Genomic DNA, 20,081 nt, shown 5'->3' on the forward strand with positions numbered 1-20,081 from the left:
CATTATATTCTTTGGCTGAATGCTTACAGGGTTTCAAATTAGGTGAATGTTTGAGCTATTTTCTTCTTTCCCTTATGGCTAACTACCTCCACTATGCTAGCAATAGTACCATCCCATGTGGTTCCTAAAATGTTCATTGCCCCTCATGATACAGGGCATTTTAGTGAACAAGAATCAAACCTTCTGCCCTGAACATATGATGTTCCCTGTCTCAACCAGTTCATACTACATACATACAGTGAGTTCAAAGGGATTCTATCTGCAAGAAATAAATACGTGTAGTGCATTTTACAGGGGGGACAAAAGAAAAACGCAGCGGCTTGTATGTAGCAGTGTGTCTCTTGATTGAGGCGTAGTGAGCAATTTACAGCTTTTGGCCTCTGCAAGCAGTCAGATCAGTCCTTTGGCAAGGAGATATCTGCCCCTTCCTTGGCAGGTTGAGAGCGGGAGAAGGGGTGCAATTGCTACTGATAGGTCACTGACGAGATTATACTCCAAGGATATTTGATCCTCATACCAACGACAGCAACGACAAAAATTTCCCATCCTATCGGTTTAGCGACAGGAGAGTGGATTTGGACACAGAGTAGGAAACCTGGCTTATGCATGCTCAGTGGCAAAGCCTTCTCAGAGTCATAGTACTGGGCATTAATAGAGAGATGTAGATTGCATCCAAGATAAGATATTATGTTCCTTGGAGGTTTCAATATAATTCGCCTGAAGCTTGTCTTTTCCTGTAATGGCCTCTTTTTGTTTACACCACATTCCCATTTAAAGCCCACAGTTCACTTTTAAGGCTCTAGTGGTTCTCCAGAGATTTCCTTTCTGAAAATCAGTGCTGACTTCTCATTCATTGAGAATCTACTTATGTGTAAGATATAACTGTACTGTTACACTTTCATTATTGAGTCACATACTTAATCCCTTTTAATCATGAACGGAGCTCTTTCTCTCTCTCCCCCTCCTCTCTCTCTTTCCCTCCTCTCTCTCTCATTCCTTCTCTCTCTCTCATTCTCTCTCTGCTTCTCTCTCCTCTCTACCTCCTCTCTCTCTCTACCTCCTCTCTCTCTCTCTCTTTCTCTTTCTCTCTCTCTCTGTATCTGTATCTGTATCCTGTTTTTCCTATCTTTTTTTCCCAGGAGTGTCTGGCTGAGCAGAGGCTGGAATCCTGTTTAAGCTTTTCTAAGAAACTTCAGGAACTCGTAATCTTGCTGGTGACCTGGACTATGTCGCTGAGCACTGTTGCAGGCACTGCCATTGGTATACACTACTTTTCTGAATATGTACACCAGGTATGTGAGAAATAGGATTTCTGTTCAGATACTTGCTCCTGCTTCCTGGGAGAGAATCAGGAGAATGATCATTTTCTGGGCTCATACAATAATTCAAGGCTCAGGAGTGGCAGGAGCCTCTGAGAAAGGGAAGTCAAAACAGGAAAAGATGGCGGTTGCAGCAGGCACGTGCAAAGGAACAGGGCTTCATTCGCATAGCTGCAACTGCTGTCTAGCCTGTTTTTATCCTTCCTGGGAGATGCTACTGCTCAGGGCACTTATACCAGTAGCAGTAAGTCTTGGATTCATGCATTTATATATTGCCATAGGCACCTATCAGAAAATCTTGCCCAAAAAAATCTGCAGGGACTTATCCAAAAATAAGACACAATTGAACTAAAGGAAAAAAATTAATAACAATGTTTATGGTCCGAAAGCTATTATTGGACAGATTAAAAAGCTAATGTATACCTCAACGAAGAAAATAAATTGATGCAAATAGAGCGTAGGTCAGGGTGGTTAATAGAGTGATCTTTCCCAAGCTTGCATTCTCCTGGCATATTGTTTTATTGTTCCCATCATAAACAGCCAACATTTCATGCTTGCTTTGCCCGATGGGAAATGTAACTATACAGAACAAACACACTGGGGTGACCAATAATGACCAATCTGGCTTCTATAAAATAACCATTCTTGTGAATGAAATTAAACTCTTAGTTTCAGCAGAAATATAATTGGGGGCAAGTACATTGAGCTACCATCAGCCATCTTTGTTGTTGTTAGTTGCGAAGTCATATCCGACCCATCGTGACCCCATGGACAACGTTCCTCCAGGCCCTCCTCAGCCCTCTTAACTGCAGTGAAAGAAGCTCCTTTTCCAAGATGTCTGTTTCAAACAAACAGTAGTTCTCCAGTCACCATGGAATTATTGCACACACTCTGCTAACTAATTACAATGGCCCAACTTGTCTACAGGAACTTGAGCGAAAGCTCAGTTTGAGGGAAACTCTCCATATTCCATACCAACAGTTCCATTAGCACTGAATGTGGATGTGCTGGTTTTCTTAGTGGTTTCATGCATTCTTTGGGCATTTCATAGCCAGGCAGAAAGATGCACTGATTAAGATGTTGGTCTTGGACCAGGGTAACCGTATGTCAAGTCTCTGCTCAATCATGGACCTCATTGGGTGACATTGAGCCAATCGTCTTAGCCTATCCAAATTTGCTTACAGTGTAGTTGTGGGAAAGCTAGTTTGGTCTAATAGTTAAGGCGCCGGGCTAGAAAGCAGGAGATTGTGAGTTCAAGTCCCACCTTAGCCATAAAAGCCGTCTAGGTCCATGATGGCGAACCTATGGCATGCATGCCACAGGTGGCACATGGAGCCATTTGTCAGGGCACGTGAGGCATTGCCCTGTCAGCTAGCCAGTGCGCATGTGTACACTGGCTAGCTGATTTCAGCCTTTTGAGGCCATTTTTCGCCCTCTGGAGGCTTCCTTGAAGGCTCCAGAGTGTGAAAAACCGGTCCTACGGGCAAACCGAAAATTCAGGAACGTACTTCTGGTTTGCTCGTAGGGCTGGTTTTAGCCCTCAGGAGGCTTTCCTGAAGACTCCGGAGGGCTAAAACCAGCCCTACGAGCAACCCAGAAGTGACTTCCAGTTTGCTCGTAGGGTTGTTTTTTGCCCTCCGGAGCCTTCAGGAAAGCCTCCTGAAGGCCCCTGAAGGCTCCGGAAGATGAAAAACAGCCCTATGGACAAACCGGAAGTCTATCCCCGAATTCCCGGTTTGCCCGTAGGGGCAGTTTTTTGCACTCTGGAGGCTTCAGGGAAACTCCTGAAGCCTCTGGAGGGCCTCCGGGGAGGGCGGGGAGGCTGTTTTCGCCCTCCCCAGACTCCTATAAAGCCTCTGGAGCCTGGGGAGGGCAAAAAAATCCCACACCAAAAATGGGTGAGGGCGCCGGTTGTGCGTGCATGCTTGCTGGGGTTGTGCGCAAAGCATTATGGATGTGACACACCTGTGCACGAACCCCCCTGCGCTCCTCCCACTTTTGGCACGTGAGCCAAGAAAGGTTCGCCATCACTGGTCTAGGTGATCTTGGGCCAATCAATCATTCTCAGCCCAATTCATCTCACAGAGTTGTGGGGAAATTAGGAGGAAGAAAGTGAGTTGCATATATTGGCTGTCTTGAGTGAGTGAATTGTTTATTTATTTATTTAATTTATATTGCTGCCAATTCGCTCATGGCGACTCAAGGCAGCTTACTTAATTTAAAACCACATTAAAAAAACAATCAAACTAATCTAAAAGAATCAGATAAATTAATATAATAAAATCACCCCCACCCCCCAGCGACCTGCCGATAACAGGAGCCATTTAATGGGCTCCATTCCGCTCTGGCTTCCCCAGGCCTGGTGGCAGAACCAGGTCTTCAGCGCCTTCTGGAAGAGCATTAGAGTGGGGGCCATTCTAATCTCTGGGGGAATAATGTTCCAGAGAGGAGCCACAATGGAGAAGGCCCTTCTTCTGGGTCACACCAGGTGTATCTCCCTCGGGGATGCAACCTGCAGCATTCCCTGCCTCTCTGTTCTAATGGGTCGAGTAGATGTGATCAGCAAGAGACGGTCCTTCAGATAACCTGGTCCCAAGCCATGAAGGGCTTTAAAGGTGACAACAAGCACCTCGAATTACACCCGGAAGCAAATCGGCAGCCAATGCAGCTCCCGCTGCATTGCATTATTATTTGTGAAAATAATAAAGATGGGATGCAGATAAAGGATAATAGCATCAGGGAAAACTCTTTCTATGCTGTCTTGGTTTCCTAGTGAAGAAGTGGAATGTAAATGCATGTGAATGATTTTCTCCTTAGGTTCTGCGTGAGGAGTTTTTGAAAAACAACCATGCTGGGAAAGAGTTGTTGCTCCTGGCCCTGCCTCTGGTTGTGTCACTCATTAACTTGCTTATGCCGTATTTTTACAACCTCCTGGCTGCATGGGAGAAACAGGAATCTCCAGTCCTGGAGGTGTACGTTGCCATTAGCAGGTAATAAAAATAAAAAAAATCTCACAGCCTGAAATGCAGGATCAACCCCATCCCATTGTTGCAATATTATTAACCGTTTATAAAGGGGACTTGAAAGCCATTTCCACCAGCAGTACTGCACAGGAAGAGCCCAGCCCTCAATGCCTTTCTATTCCATTCCCCATCAATTTATGCACTCCAGCCAGAAGCACGTGATAGGACCGTGTGTGTGTGTGTGTGTGTGTTTGTGTGTGTGTGTGACCGAGCTGTGCTTGCAGAAATGAGCTAAATCATGGTATACATAATTTTGTAATAGAAAGAGCCATTTGTAGCAATAGCAATAGCACTTAGACTTATATACCGCTTTACAGCCCTCTCTAAGTGATTTACAGAGACAGGATATTGCCCCCAAACAATCTGGGTCCTCTTTTCCCCACCTCGGAAGGATGGAAGGCTGAGTCAACCTTGAGCCTGGTGGGATTCGATCTGCCAAACTGCTGGCAGCCGGGGATCAGCAGAAGTAGCCTGCAGTACTGCGCTCTTACCACTGCACCCCCACGGCTCATTGTACCTTTGTTTTTACTGTGTGGCTAGAAAAGAGGAGGCACCTGGGGCTTAATCTGCTTCCCTCTTCTTGTTCTGCCCACACTCTGCCTCCTTGTACCAATGCGACAGTGGTGGGATTCAAATAATTTAACAACCGGTTTTCTGCCCCAATGACCAGCTGGGTAGGCGTGGCTCAGTGGTCATGTGACCGTGTGGGCATGGCCAACTCAACCTCACTCAGGTCGATGGGCGCTTTGCCTTAGCTGTTACAATGTAATAAAGGTTAACCGGAGAGGCATCTTCTGTAAGCAGGGAAATAAAATTAGGCTAGAAGCAACACCACAATGTTTCCTTCCTGCCTTTTTTGCAGGAACCCTTAACCCTGTAAAGTGGGAAAAAAACAAAAAGAGATTTCTTCCAACAAACAGTTCTCCAAACTGCTTGGAAAGTTAACAACCGGTTCTCCCGAATAGGTGCGAACTGGCTGAATCCCGCCACTGCAATGCGGGATAAAAGAGGTCTTCCTTGCTCCAGGTGTCAGCTGGAGGGAGGCAAGAGAAGCAGGCAGAGAGGATACCCGATGGTGATTCCTCTGATCTGAAAGCAAACTCTTCTTTTCTTAGGCAATAATTTTATTTCTCCCCCCCCCCCAGGAATTTAATTCTCAAGATGGTCATCTTGGGCCTCCTGTCCTACCATTGGCTGAGTTGGAAAGTGACATCTTCAGAGATTCAGGTCAGTTCAGATCTGAAGTAACTCAAGACTGTTCCTGGAACAGTTCGAAAAGGGTTCGTGGCTCTCCCCCTCTGACATTAGGCCAACCACCGATCAATGGTTTTAGGAATTGTGGAACAAAAGAGCTTTTCTCTTGGTCAATCCAGTGTGGGTTGTACCAGAACGACAACCCGTGATTGCCAGTTACGAAGAGAGAAAGGGCCTTTAAGAACATGAAGGGTTCTCCAGTGAGTAGCTTTTCCCATGGAATAAGACTGGTCATCCGGACTACGTGTGGCTTTTCTCTTGGGTCATAGGCAGTGGTGAGTGGGTTGAGGATATGAATTGGGCAGGCACCCCCCTCCCCATGTGGGCAGAAGCAGACGTTTCCTTTTTTCCTTCTTTGTGGGCACTGAGAATACAATTTTCTGTGTTTTACTAGTTTTTGGTAATCAGGCTTCCCAAATTTGCCATGCAGCTGGAGGGCGCAACAAAAAGGATTGGGAAATGGCCAAACTCCCACCTTCAATTCGGCCAGTTCTGTAGCATTTATTAAACTTATGGAGGAAAAAAAGACTCCTGAGTTTTTAAGACTACAACCCAGACTTGCTAGTACAGTATTCCAAATGGCGTTCCTGATTTTTCCAAGGCGAGACATTTATTCCCAGGCCTATAAAATTGTTTCTGCGTGGCAGGGAGGGGCTCTGCTCTGATGGGCTTGGTGAGTTGATGTTTCCGATAAGAGAGAAGTTGATGGGCACAAAGCTCTGGAAAGAGTGAAGGAGCAGATTCAGTATTGCATCATGGGGTTCAAGTACATTTTACTAGGTTTGTGAGTGTTTGCATGTCGGGGAGAGGTATCTGAGGACTCCTGTATTATTGCAGCGAAGGAGACATTTACATTGTAAGTGCTGTAGTAATAGATACCCGGTGGTACAGTGTTGCCACTGAGACTTCCCATATGAGGGGTCCTTGGGGCTCCCTGAGCTTGCTTGTTTTCTGGCAGACGTTTCATTACACTAACTAGGTAACATCATCAGTGCTAGTAAGCAGGGCTGCTTGCTGTCAGTTTATATTCTGGTGTCTTGCCTGTCTGTTTGGGCGTGGGTGGTCTTAGAGATTCTTCAATTGGGCTGTTTACTGATGGCTCTTTGTCAGTTTGTTGATTGTTGGTCTGAAGTTAACCTTGGAGTTAATCTATGACCTGGGTGCTGATACTGGTGGAGAGGTGCTGGAGTGTTTTTGTTCTCTTTTGGGCTGGTTGTTTGTTTCTTTTGCATAGACTATAGCAGGGGTGAAATGCTACCAGTTCAGGGCAGTTCGCCTGAACCGGTAGTAAAAAATGCTACAGTTTGCCCGAACCAGTAGCAAAAGTTTTTTAAAAAGTCCGACAATTGTTCAGCACAGCTGATTGTCGCACAGCTGATCATTGGAACTTTTAAAAAACTTTTTAAAAGCATTTTTTTACTACTGATCAGCTGTGCAACAATCAGCTGTGCCTGATTGTCTGTGAGGCTCCTGCTTGTTGCAAGGGGCCTTTTTGTGTGAAGTACAGCTGTTTTTGCATGTTGTGTAGCTTTTGTGTTGTTTTTGTGTAAAGTGTGACAGTTTGTTTTTGAGCTCTCTGTGACTCTGTGAGGTTCCTGCTTATTGCAGGGGACATTTTTTGTGAAGTCCTGCTGCTTTTACATTGTGTGTGAATCAGTTGTGCAGCCACGCCCACCCGGTCACATGACCACCAAGCCACACCCACCCAGTCATATGACCACCAAGCCATGCCCACAGAATTGGTAGGGAACATTTTTTGAATTTCACCACTGGTCTATAGATGTTAATGTCTATGTGTCTATTGATGGCTGCTTTGTGCCAGGCTTCTAGAAATTCCCTGGCATTTTTGGACTTAGCCTAGTCTAGGATTGTCACATTTTTCCCAATTGAAATTATGGCTACAACTGTCTATATGTTGTGAAATTAAAGAATTTTCGTCATGTTTTCTGACTGCCAGTTGGTGTTCTGCTATGGATGCCACTTCCCATATGGCTGAAGTACATTCCAAGTTACAGTACCTTTCCCTGCATTTTCATTTGTATTAAAGGCTCCTCAGTTCCCTTGGAATGAAAACTCTGGCACAGGACTTTTCAATGTTCCCTTCTCTTATGATCTCAGCAGCTTGCTCCTAAGTGCAAGCCAAGATGACACAGGCAAAGAGCATAAGGGGACAGCTCTTTAGATCTATTATGATTCACTCCTTTGTATGGGAATTGAGAAGCACCAATGGCCCTTCAAGCTTTCTTCTATTCAAAAGGTGGTCTCAGCTCCAAAGAAGCTATGAGTTTTATAGAATGATGGGACTTGGGCCTGAAGGATTAGACATTGAAAGAGATCCTGCATTAAGCATTGTTAGCTTCTTCTAGGAGTTACCTGGTGCCAAAGAACTACATTTTTGTTAACTTTGGTTTAGCCTGCTACTTGGTGTTCATGTGACTCAGTGGTGGCATTCAAATATTTTTACTACTAGTTCTGTGGGCGTGGCTTGGTGGGCATGGCAGGGGAAGGATACTGCAAAATCCCCATTCCCTCCCCACTCTAGGGGAAGGATACTGCAAAATCCCCATTCCCTCCCGATCAGCTGGGACTCGGGAAGCAGAGAATAGATGGAGGTGGAGCCAGTCAGAGGTGGTCTTTACTGGTTCTCTAAACTACTCAACATGTTTGCTACCGGTTCTTCAGAACCGGTCAGAACCTGCTGTATACCACCTCTGATTTGACTTCTGTAAAGGTGATAGGGAAGGCCAAATGGAGAGAAGCTCACCTGCCTGCTCTGATGCAAACAATGCTTACCTTTCCACAGTGCTGGGAAACCTTTGTGGGGCAGGAGCTCTACCGTTTGATGGTGATGGACTTGATTTTCATTCTCCTGGACGTCATCTTTGGAGAGCTGATATGGAGGTAATCATTACAATGAGATAATATGGAGGCAATCAGATGGAGCCCATCAAGTGGTGGGGCGCATACTTATTTAATGTAGGCAACATACTTCAAATCTTAATACACAGGTAATCAAAAGAAATATGCCATACAGCTAGTCTTGACTTAACAACTGCAATTGAGCCAAAATTTGGGTTGCTAACCAAGGCGTTTGTTAAGTGAGTTGTGCCCGTTTCGCAACCTTTTTGTCAAAGTTAGGTGAATCATGGTGGTGTTAAGTGAATGTGGCTTCCCACTTAATTTTACTGATCAGAAGCCAGCTGGGAAGGTTGCAAATGGGGATCACATGGCCCTGGGGGGACAGTGCAGCTACCATGCATGCATGCCGATTGCCAAGCAGGCAAACTTGAATCATGTGACTATGGGGATATTCCAATGCTCGTAAGTGTGAAAACTGATCATAAGCAGGGGTGGGTTCCTGCCAGTTCTAACCTCTTCTATAGAAGAGGTTCCACAAATCTACAGTGCCGTTTAGAACCGGTTCCAGCTCCCTCCCCCCCGCCCGCCCGTACATCATCACGAAGAAAGAGAGGAGGAATTCTGGGAGTTGAAGTCCACAAGTCTTAAAGCTGTCAAGTTGGAACACCCCTGGGTTATTTTTCTAAAGGATTAGGGGTGGAAGGGTCTTGTAACTTGACAGCTTTAAGACTTGCACACTTCAATGCCAGAGTTCCTGAGCCAACATTTTGGTTGCTAAGCAAGAGCGTTGTTAAGTGAGTTTCACCACATTTTCCAAGTTGGCCATGCCCACCCAGTCACATGACTGCCAAGTCACTCCCACTCAATCACATGGCTGGCAAGCCACTCCCACAAAGCAGGCCACACCTACAGAAGAGGTTCTAAAAATTTTTGAAACCCACCACTGATCATAAGCCACTTTTTTCAGTGCCACTGGAACTTCAAATGGTGATTAAACAAATGATTGTAAGTCAAAGATGTTACGTACTGACGCGGCCCGCCCCCTTCTGTCAATCAGGCAGAGCAATTACTGATTGTGTCAATTTATGTTGTATTCAGGCGGGAGAATTGGAGCATTCTCTTTGGCTAACGCTCTGACAGCTGCGAGTATAAAAGAGCTGTCAGAGCGCGCGCTGCTGTTCTGTTCTAGTTTCAGTTGAAATAAAGCCGTTGCTGTGAACACAGAGCTTCAGCATTTCCTCAAGACGCTAAGTACATTAGAAAAGACTACCTGTACCACTCTGCATATGCATGTTTATGGATAAGATTAAGGATATACCATATTTTTGGAGTATAAGACGCACCTTTTTCCTCCCTAAAAGAGGGTGAAAATTTGGGCATGTCTTAAACACTGAATGTAGCCCCATCCACCCACCGGCCCCAACCCTTTGGCCTCTGCCTCCCAGCAATTTAGTTCCTTGCAGCAAACGGGGAAAATGGGGCTTGGGAGGCGCACTTAAATTGAAAGTGAAACTTGCTGTTTGCTCCACGAGGCAAATTGCTGTGAGGCAGAAGCAGATATTTTTTTCTTGTGCTAATCGGGCTGTTTGCTGCAAGAAGATAAGTCAATAACTATAAATGCCTATAGAATGTTCAAATTATTAGACTTATTTTTTAAAGACTGCTTTATTATTGTTCTAGACAGCTTAACAAAATGAAGAACCTTTTTAAAATAAATGCTTGATCTGAAGAGGCCCAGTGTTATTGTATCTTCTTTTAAATAGCAGAGAATAACTATACTTCCAGAAAGCACCTCAATTTTAATAGCATCTGTACAAGTATAGTCTGAAATGTAATACCACAAACAATATATATTGTCTGTACTGTTTGCTGTTTGTTGCAAGGAGGCAAATTGCTGGGAGGCAGAAGCAGATTTCCCCCCCTTGTTTTCCTCCCCAAAAGCTAGGTGTGTCTTACACTTCGGAGCGTCTTATACTCCAAAAAATACGATAGGTTACATAGCTGTGAAAGAGCATACGATGCTTTCTTCCAGCATTAAAAATAAGCAAGAGATTTACCCTTTATTGGAATGGGAAGGAAATGCAATGGGAAGAAAAAAATGATCCATATATTATGCAGGTAGTTCTTGTTTAGTAACCACAATTGGGACCAACTACTCGGTCTTTAAGTAAAACAGTAAAAAAAATCATGTGATAGTGGTTACAATTTTACTTTGATTTCCCCTTGCTTTATAGCAGGGCTGTCAAACTCCTGGCCCGCCAGACAGATGCGTCACGCACTGGCCAGGCCCGGTTTAGCAAAGGGGGGGGGGAGTCGTGATACATCACCTGATGCCACCATGACAATGCGAGTTTGACATCCCTGCTTTACAGCATCAGAAGGATAGGACCCCAACTGCCAGGTGAGCCCAAATGGTAGGGAAGGTTTCCAGCATTTGAGTCATGAGGAAGCCAGGCAAAAGGGCAAATCTTATAGCCTTTTTACCCCCTCCCTGCCCTTTAGAGTGCTCACCCAGGCACTGGGATAGTTAGCAAGAAGAGAATTGATGTTTGTATTTACATTCATTGGAGAGGAAGAAATTACGAGAGAGTAAGCAGGCACAGAAGGAGGAAGATGCACCAAAAGGAATGTGCTACAGTTAGTTGTTGCTTAGTGAACCTAATTGGGATTGGAATGTCCATCACTCAGCAATGAGGTCATTCGGTGAAACATCATGTGACTGCACTGCTTAGTGACAGCAGTTTCAGTCATCCCGCTTGTGGTTCTTAGGCAAGGATCTTGTGCCTCTGCCCTTCCAGCTTCCCTCTGCTTCAGCTCCTCTCTCTCCCCATCCCGTCTTCCCCATCTCTGCCCTTTTGATCACATGACTGCAGAGGCGCACAATAGCCATGCTTTTGGATCATTTGTTCAGTGTTGTCATAACTTCAAACAATGGCTGAATGAATGATTGTTAAAGGGGGATTACTGTAGCTGAAGTGCCAGCCATAAGCTGCAAAGGAGGCAAACAAAAACCTTTAGTGTGAAACTGATTAGATTCTGATTAATTTCAGGCCAGCTGATTAATTAAGGTTGCAGAGCTGACCTGGTTAACATTCCCTTAGCACAGGGGTGTCCAAACTTGGCAACTTTAAGACTTGTGGACTTCAATTCCCAGAATTGAAGAGCTGGCTGGGGAATTCTGGGAGTTGAAGTCCACAAGTCTTAAAGTTGCCAAGTTTGGACACCCCTGCCTTAGCATTTTCTAAGGAGAGTTGCACTGCCTAGAAAAGCAGCTGTGGAAAAGAGTGCTTGTTTAGGCAATTTCTGCTGTGTGAAGGGAAAGGGTAAAAAAAAGAAGAGTCAGGCACAGGATAATGTTTACTAGTTGATTGTAATGATCAGCACAAGTGACAAGAGAGACATGTAGCAAACATAGCAAAGTTGCTTTTTCATCACCATGTATCCACAGACCGTTGCTATCCAAGGCAGTTGCTAAAAACAAGAACCACGTGTCACCCTAAATATAATTCTAATTATGTGAGGTACATTGGATTTGTTTCAGAGTAACCTCCAATAGGATTGTGTTGTTAGCACCTTATAATGATGCTACTTCAGGTAAATAAATATCAACATAAAGGGTCAACTCCTAAAGTGGAAACTTTGGGGGTCTGAAAAATGTAGACAAGTATTCCAGAAATGAAATAACTTGCTTGATACTTTGAATAAATATATAGAGAGAGGGGGCTTTGTGTTTAAATACATTTTAATTCAACATTTTCTAAACATTAAAATCACAATTACACTTGTGAATTGTGAAAAATATGTGAAAACCATATTTTTATTTTTAATGTTGCCTTTGCTATGTTTGTGTTGTATTTGTGCTGATAAATAAATAAAGGGAGACTAGTATAGATCTATTTCAAGCTATTTAGCTCTCATCAGCTAGCCATACCCTTACTGGGATTAGAACCTGGGCTGTATTACATATTAGGCAGATGTATTAGCCACTAATCCACAGGCTCTCCTCCTTATCAGCTGAGCCAGGGAAATAGGTATGCATTACACACACACACACACACACACAATATTTACATCTCTATTAGAGAGGGTTATGTATTGATTAAATAGCAAGACAAAAATTGATCTTTGAATTTTTTAAGCAAGGCCTTTTCCCTTTTCTTTACAGGATCATATTGGAGAAGAAGTTACAAAGTAAACAGAGGCCTGAATTTGACATTGCTAGAAATGTGCTAGATCTGATTTATGGACAAACCCTAACTTGGTGAGACTCTTTCTTTTCCTTCTGTTGGTTGTTTCCTGCTTTGTTCCTTATACAACACCCACCCCACCCCTGGAGATTACAAGCTTCAAAGTATGTTGATCTTTAGAATCCTTGTGTGGATGTGATTTAAAATAATTTTACTCTGCCTTTGTCAAAGTTTTCAAAATGCTTCCCAACACATTTATATATTTTAATTTTTTAAGAAATACACTGAATTAACCCCATGAAGACATGTCTGTGAGATGGAACCTTGGTATTCACTATTGCTCATTGTCACTGGCTTCTGTGGTCTCCATCTCTAAATCTAAGCTTTGGATTACTTAAGCAAATGGGGTGAGATGCGGAATTGTGTCAGTGCACTGCATCCTAATGAAATAACAGCTAAGCAATGTAATAACATTTCTTCATCTTTTTAATTTTTTTCCCTAGGTTGGGAGTCTTCTTTGCCCCACTTCTTCCTGTGGTCCAAATCCTCAAGTTGCTGCTGCTGTTCTATGTTAAGAAGGTAATTTAGTTGCCATTTTTCTTAATTCTCAAGCACCTTTGTTGCATTACCTGGCAGCATTCCTGGAGAAAGGACAGGAATGTGGAAGTAGGTACAATATTAGACACACACTCCCCCACCCAGTCAGGATGGAAAAGTTAGCAAATCATATTGAATGGGAGGAGCTGCATTGACCAGGAGACTGTTTACCGAAAGGGAAATCCATCAGGTGTTCTGGGCCAAGAGGAAGATGTTTATTTCACACATTCAGAAGGAGCAGTGAATGAAATGCACTCTCGCTCTGAGATGTGAATTAGAGTATTTTTTGTAAAATATTTTTTAAAAAAATGCTTTGGGAGGTTACATTTGCAGAAGAAAATATTTTGGCCATGTTTTATTTTCCCTTCCTTAAAATCACCCTGCATGATTTATTCCTTTGCAGAGTTTAGGCATAAATTACCCTTAAAGAAGAGGCATTGATTGTCTATAGTTCACCTGTTTCAGCATACATATATACTGCATGTAAGTTTTACTCAGAAACTACTGCTGTTGGGAATAAGTAAAAATCCATGAATTTTCCTATGAATCTCTCTTAGGTCAGTTTGATGAGAAATTGTCAATGTCCCAGCAAACCCTGGCGTGCATCTCAGATGAGCACCATCTTCATCTCTTTGCTGTGCTTCCCTTCCTTCCTGGGTGCCTCCGTATTCCTCTCCTATACCATCTGGGCGTGAGTCGATTTTCCGTGCAAAATAACCTTGGGGTTACCTTTCAGATGTGAAATATTTCAGACCAAATAGTCACAACTTCCTCCTCCTCATTTCTGTAATCTCCATTCTGCCATCCATTGTCTGCTACAAAACAGATCCTGTTTTGGTGGTTTTGGGGAGAAGGGGCTCTCGCCAGCATCATGTTGTAGAACTTGTATCTCCACCCGGTATACAAGTTACCATGTTCCTTTCCTCCTAAGAGGCCAGTCTTCTACCAATGCTAGTTCATTGGTACTCACAGCAGAACCATTTTAACACAATCTGTTGTCAGGTCAGGAAACTATAGACTGCGTTTCTGATAAAGTGACCCTCTGATTATTCTGTCATTGCAACATTTAATAGGATGTTATTTTGACAAAGCACTTATTTTTCCTTTGAGAAATGTATTTCTTAAGCTGCTGCAAATTGCTCTTTCCGTTAGTGGAGATGTCGCAATTAAATCTGTTTTATTTTCCATTCTCAGAACTCCAATTCACACATAGTGGCATATGCAGCATCTTTTATATATATCTATGGAGATTCTCAGTCATCCAGATCATGGTTGTCCCCAAAGGTGCTTTTTTCAAAAGGTGACTGGACATTGTTTTTTGTTGAAGAGGCTTCACTTCTCATCCAAGTAGCTTCTTCAGTTCTGACAGTCAGAACTGAAGAAACTTTTGGGATGAGAAGTGAAAAGTAAGAAAAAACTAACTCCCGTTGCCTTTTGAAAAAGCATCTCTGGCACATCTTTTATATATTGTTAAATAAATAAGGAACATATGTTAAGAGGGAAATTGCTTTTTATGTGTTGGTGCTATCAATTGTGTTTAATGAATACTGAAAACACTGGTTTTATAATAAGCAATACCGATTACATATAAATCTGTAAAATGAAGAATTAAACGTGGTAGTTACATGAGTTACATTTCCTTTTGCTTGACATTTTGATACTCAGCCTATCTTTCCCCATACAGAATAAAACCGTCAGAACTGTGCGGACCTTTTCAAACTTTTGATACCATCTATGATTCTTGGAAGGTATGGGTATTACAGCTGGAAGAATCCAATCCAAATATCACTTGGTTTACCTGGATCCATCAAAACCTCTTCCAAACTTCCTATTTCATGTTGTTAATCGTTGCAATGTTGGTGTAAGTTGAAATGACAAATTTATTCATGTAAGCCTAGAAAATCATAAGCACCTGTTAGCCACGGTGCATAAAATATTTTTGCAGATGTATGTACCATGTAATTGAGTGATTGAATAGTATGGATAAAGGCTGATTGCGTGCCATTTCCCAACTTAATGTAACATCAGGCTAGATCAGAAGTTGTTGATGATTTCTGCTGCTGGATATGGTATTAAGTCAAACAGGAATAATTTGCTGTAGATTTTAATGTAATGTAATGTATAGTTTGGTTTTAATTGAACTTCTAGGAAGTTAATGAAAATTTGTCTTCTTCCAAACAATGTAAAAAGCCTTAAAAAGTTAATTGAAAATATTTAATAGAAAATGATTAATGATTCGGAGAAGTAAAATGGAGGCTGTATTATAGGAAAATATATAAAATACAATTGATATTTTAAAAACTGAAAATTTTATGCAGTATTAGTAAAGAGTTATAGAATGAACTGTCAGTTTAAAAAGTTTACTTATTAGTAAACTTTTAATAAAAAAATAATAAATACAATACGTATAGCTTTAAGACCCATGGTGGCACAGTGGTTAGAATGCAGTACTGCGGGCTACTTCTGCTGACTGCCAGCTGACTGCAGTTCATCAATTCAAGTCTCACAGTACAGTAACAGATTCTTGCAAGTCTGAATGTGCTTCCTCACTTTATCTTAGTGTGAAGGAGCCTGTCTGAGATATTTACTCAAACTCATTCCTTGCAGTGGGCTCAAACTGGGCTTGTATGATCATTGCCTTAGTATTGGCTCTTCCTCCTGTCCTTGAAGGCCACTCTAAATGCTCTCTACATGCAGTAGGTAGAGATCTCAAGATGCTCACCAGAAGATGTGCTGGCTTATCTGGTCATAGATAATTGATTCCTATCATTCTTCTAAAGGATTATCTTCCCTGTTCTCTGTTTGAAAATACCGGGCAAATGGCTTTCATTCCCCTTGGCCAATTCTCATAGCCTTTTTGGAGCACACATTGTTCTTCTCAGTATGTGTTGATTAATTTGTCAGCATAAATATAATATTCTCCAACCTTATCTTTTACAGGGCTGTGATCTACTTCACCATTGAGATGGTAAAGGGTCTGCGGAGTATCATTTCAATACTAAAGGGTCAGATTGCCAATGTGAGTACTAAAGGGGAGTGGTTCCCCTTTTTAAATAATTTTAATTTAAACATAGAGTGAAAAAGAAACATTAGCAATTAAAAGGACAAAAAAAACCCTATCAGAAATATAGAAAGCAAATATTTAAAACCTGCATAAACTGAGATTATGTATATATTCATTTGAAACACACAAATATAAACATCTGGATTTATTTTTATTTATACAATTCTTAATGCAGCCCAACTCCCCTACAAGTTGGGGAAGCATGATCAGCAGAATTCATACCATCGTTTACACAATTCCACATTTCCAGAGCTCTTATTTCCTCCAGTCCGAACAGCTATTAGATTTTCCCCATTCTTATGAAACTTTTCTATCTAAAACAGGTCCAATGTATTCCATTTCCAGACAAACATACATTTTGATTTGGATACACACACACACACCTTAAAAAAAACCCGCTAGCAATTGTAGGCATTTTTGTATCCTTATCCATTTTTAGTATTTTTATCTAAACAGACAATTTTAGACAGGAATAATCTACTATGAGTTACATGATTACCCTGCCTAAAAAATGGAGACTAAATCCGATTTAAAATATTTTTAAAAGAAAAAAATCTTAGAGAGACTTTACTGTGTTTATTCTCAGACAACACTGTTTCCTACATTTGTAAAGACCTTTATCCCCCCCCAAAAGAAGTTTGTTTGGTTTTCTGTTATTCTGTTATATGGTAGCTAACAAAAATATTCATTTCTAATGTTGCAACATTTTATTTGTCCTAAAAAAAGAACAGAATTATACAGCTTATTATTAACTTACTGATTTCCTCAAAAATGTTCAACCAAAATTAGTAATTAAATGGCGATTGCCAAAGTTGGTAGTATTCACCAATTTAATCACACTTCCTCAATTCGGCTTTACTTTGTGACTTTTAAAAGAAAAAAGAACTTGTCTTCCTGCATTGCCCAACTTACACTAGTTGTAGCTAGGTAGTTGAGGGGAGTGGGCTGCAAACTGTCAGTGCCCAAGGCTCTACAGATAAAATGGACCTCCTACTCTAGGTACCTGAACTGTAATGACTTTCCCGTTCATACCTATTTTGCCAATCATAAGTAACCTTTTAGCAATCAACTCCAGCATAAAAAACAATTAGCAATCTTGCATTGTATTTGCTTCAGCACTCATAATGTCCACGTTCTATTAAGAAAGTCAGTTTCCTGTTGCTCATCTTAAACGTGTCTCATATTCCAGGAAAGAGAAGACAAGAAGTTTCTCATTCAAAGACTTCATATTATATATGAAAAATGAAAGTACAACATGGTGAAAATAAGGTAAGGTTATTTGGAACTAATCAGGATAGGACAGGACAGTGATATGCCAAACGAGACCCAAGTTGGCTAAAAGTTTTGCTCAAACTAGCAGACAGCATATGCCAAATCCACACAGCTAGTAGCCTCCTAACTTACAGTTTGGTTTTGGAATTCTGCAATAGTTGTTTTGTGTTTTCTCTCTTTCAGTAGACCAAAATACCAAATGCAGTTACAGGTTTCCCTAAGGCCCTTCCTTCAGTATATAATACTGTAGGAAATTTTTGGCAGAAAATTACAGGCTCTGAAGCAAATAGATTTCAGAGGAAGACACATTAGTCTTGTTTTCTCTCTCTCTCTCTCTCTCTCTCACACACACACACACACACACACACACACACACATACCAGTGGTAGAATCCTGCCAATTTCACAAGCGGTTCGGTGATTGCCTGTTTCACACGCCCAGGTCTGATGTGCGCTCCGCACATGTGCGCAGTTTTAAGGAAACTTACCTTCCATGTAGCTTCTGAGGAGTAACACAGCTGAGGCGCGGCAGTCTGCTATGCCGCGTGAATCAGCTGAGAGGATATAGGACAGTAAAGCACAGGGGCAGATGGGTGGGCCCACCTGATCATCAGAGCGAACTGGTTTGCTCCAGCTGATCATCGGAGCTACCGATTCGCCCGAACAGGTCCGAACCAGCTGAATCCCACCCTGCCCTGACACATACACAAATGAGAGAGACTATCCCCACTAAACTTAAAATGTTAGGCTGCCATGATTACAGGAACTTTCTATGAAAGGACGATGTTCTAAGCAGCAATATGAACAAGTGGATACTGAAATCTTGCTATGGCCAACACATTTTTCCTAATAACATTTTTCTTCTATTTAGGCTCAAGACTGACAGTATTTCCTTCCATCAGAAGTATAGCAGGCATAGAAAAAAATGATGAGAGTCTGGGAGAGGGGGAACACATTATAACTGATGTGTAGGCTGGTATTATACAGGTAGTTCTCACCTTACAAACAACATTGAGCCCAAAGTTTATGTTGTTAAGTGAGAAATTAGTTGTGAGTTTTGCCCACTTTACGACTTTTCTTGCCACAGTTGTTAAGTAAATCACTGCCGTTGATAAGTTAGTAACCCGGTTGCTAAGGGAATTTGGCTTCCCCAGTGACTGCTTGTCAGAAGGTCCCAAAAGGGGATCACCTGACCCCAGGACACTGCAACAGTCGTAAGTATGAACCAGTTGCCAAGCATCTGAATTTTGATCACATGATGAGGATGCTACAAAGGTTGTAACTGACAAATAAGTCACTTTTTTTCAGTGGCGTTAACAACTTTGAATGGTTACTAAATGAACTGTTGTAAGTTGAGGACTACCTGTATTTGTTTACTCTTGGGAACCAAGTCTTTAGATCCTCTGTTCAGCACATAGGATGCTAGAGGACACTATACAGTAATTCAAATTTTGGGATTTTATTTATAAGCAAAGATGAGGTTGGACTGTATTTTTCAAATTGGTTTTTTGAGGACAAATTTAAAAAGGCAAGGTAAGGGTTGAAAAATGTGTTGTCATTAGGAAATGCATTGCTCATTATTGACTCATCACTAATTTTCTTATTACATTACAGATCCATTTTCCCTTAGCATCTTTACCAGCGAATGGAGCAAGTAAACTCTTCGCTGAAGGACTTCTTAGGAAAAGGAGAACAGATATGGGACTATCCAAAAAAGATTTGATGAACATGTTTATGCTGCTGAAAACATCTGACGTTGACTCCCTTCACTTCCTGCATTGTGAATGTCATCTACCTTTAGCTGAAGAAGTTATATTCTAACTGTTTGCTGGCCATTCCAATTTGTCTTCAGCCAAATGGAAACCTTTCCTGAACCAGACTAAGAGCTTCTAGACTTCCTGAAGATTTTTACAGACAGTTTTTATAGTAGAGAATTCAAACATATTTTATAATGTGCAATGATCTAAGTACTTTGTTTTGCCAGGATTATGAAATCTATGACTTCACATGGAAAGTGTACAGTTACTGGAAAGAAATCTTTTTTTTACAAAGGCTTAATATTATTAAAAATGACTCTTTAAAAAGCTCTCTAGTTACCTAAGAGAGTAAATTATATTCCCTTTGAATTCATTTGCTATCAGTTGCCTAAGTGATGGTGAACAGGTGTCATTTGTTAAGTTCTCATAGTGTGCAGTTACTCCAACATGATTGTGCATGCCTACATTTTAACTCATATCCTTTGAATGTATTTTCACCAGGTGTGAGTACTAATCTGTAGAGGAAATCTTAACTCTTTGCTACCTCATCTTTTATTTTCTTTGTGGAATTAAGGTGTACAATTATGGGTCATTTTTCACCATTTCTATGTTCCAGACAGTAAATAAAAACTGCAACTTTCTTTTTAGAATTGTCTCACCCACAAGAGTCGGGTGAGTGAAGGGAGGTATGAGAATGTGTGTCATGGTGAAAGCAAAGGATTTTTTAAAAATAAAGTGTTGCAACCGAAG

General features: G+C 41.7%; 1 protein-coding gene across 1 annotated transcript in view; it reads left to right on the forward strand.

Moving 5' to 3' along the window:
• Positions 1-19,644, forward strand: part of TMC6 (transmembrane channel like 6) — a 32,749-nt gene extending 13,105 nt beyond the window's left edge. Inside the window, exons 10-20 of the mRNA XM_081936792.1 lie at positions 1,140-1,292; positions 4,137-4,309; positions 5,488-5,569; positions 8,400-8,497; positions 12,621-12,716; positions 13,146-13,221; positions 13,797-13,930; positions 14,924-15,100; positions 16,180-16,258; positions 17,493-17,572; positions 19,189-19,644. Of these exons, the coding sequence (XP_081792918.1) occupies positions 1,140-1,292; positions 4,137-4,309; positions 5,488-5,569; positions 8,400-8,497; positions 12,621-12,716; positions 13,146-13,221; positions 13,797-13,930; positions 14,924-15,100; positions 16,180-16,258; positions 17,493-17,549 (1,125 nt within the window). The 3' untranslated portion in view covers positions 17,550-17,572; positions 19,189-19,644. The remainder of the gene's footprint in view (positions 1-1,139; positions 1,293-4,136; positions 4,310-5,487; positions 5,570-8,399; positions 8,498-12,620; positions 12,717-13,145; positions 13,222-13,796; positions 13,931-14,923; positions 15,101-16,179; positions 16,259-17,492; positions 17,573-19,188) is intronic.
• The last annotated feature ends 437 nt before the right edge of the window (positions 19,645-20,081 follow it).

The sequence above is a fragment of the Natrix helvetica genome (genome assembly GCF_964273705.1).
Source record: "Natrix helvetica genome assembly, chromosome: 1".
Taxonomy (NCBI): Eukaryota; Metazoa; Chordata; class Lepidosauria; order Squamata; family Natricidae; genus Natrix; species Natrix helvetica.